This window comes from Vittaforma corneae, assembly GCF_000231115.1.
Source record: "Vittaforma corneae ATCC 50505 unplaced genomic scaffold supercont1.163, whole genome shotgun sequence".
Classification (NCBI taxonomy): domain Eukaryota; kingdom Fungi; phylum Microsporidia; family Nosematidae; genus Vittaforma; species Vittaforma corneae.
The window spans coordinates 1-653 of NW_006889996.1; the positions used below are offsets into that span (position 1 = coordinate 1).

General features: G+C 42.4%; 1 protein-coding gene across 1 annotated transcript; it reads left to right on the forward strand.

Moving 5' to 3' along the window:
• Positions 1-418, forward strand: VICG_02215 (uncharacterized protein; the record flags this gene model as incomplete). The annotated part of the gene is made up of 1 exon (XM_007605597.1): positions 1-418. A coding segment is annotated over one exon (418 nt), but the record flags the coding sequence as incomplete, so codon positions are not given.
• Between the last annotated feature and the right edge of the window lie 235 nt (positions 419-653).

Below are 653 nucleotides of genomic sequence, written 5' to 3' on the forward strand. Positions count from 1 at the left end.
ACTACAATCTTGTGTCAAATCCTCTTTGTTCGTGAATCCTGTCGTAGCTACCTTGGTCCTTCAATTAACTCCGCTTCTTCCCAACTATTCTTCTGTCCTCCTTCCCATATTCCTTCCTTCCAAAATGTTCCATCATACTCCCAAAATCTCTACCTTTCTAATACCCTTCCTACTTATATTCACTACTACTTACCTATATCCTCCTTCTATCTTCTTTCTACCCTCCATACTTCTCTTTCTCTATTTCTCCTGTCCTGCCGGTACTCACAAGCCACACGTCTCGTTCTGTCCGGTGTCTCCACTCTGGCCACCTCTGTGGAACATTCGCTCTGCTGACGCAGAAATTCCCACCGGCCGGAAGTCCTGCAACCACTCCTCGCTGCTGCTTTCCCAACAGAGCACCCCTAAAATTTTCTAAATAATTTTTCCTAAATTTTTATTTTCCCCTGTCAATCTGACCTTATCTATATCTTACTTATCCAAACCCCATCTAATATCCAATACACTACTCCTATCCATGTCCATCTTCCATATCTCTCTTATACACTCCCACCTTCCATCCTAGTATCTTTCCCTTACTCATCCAGCTGCTAGTACCTATTTATTCCCTTCTCTGTATATCAAAATATCTCCTTTTCTACCATATCTCCTAC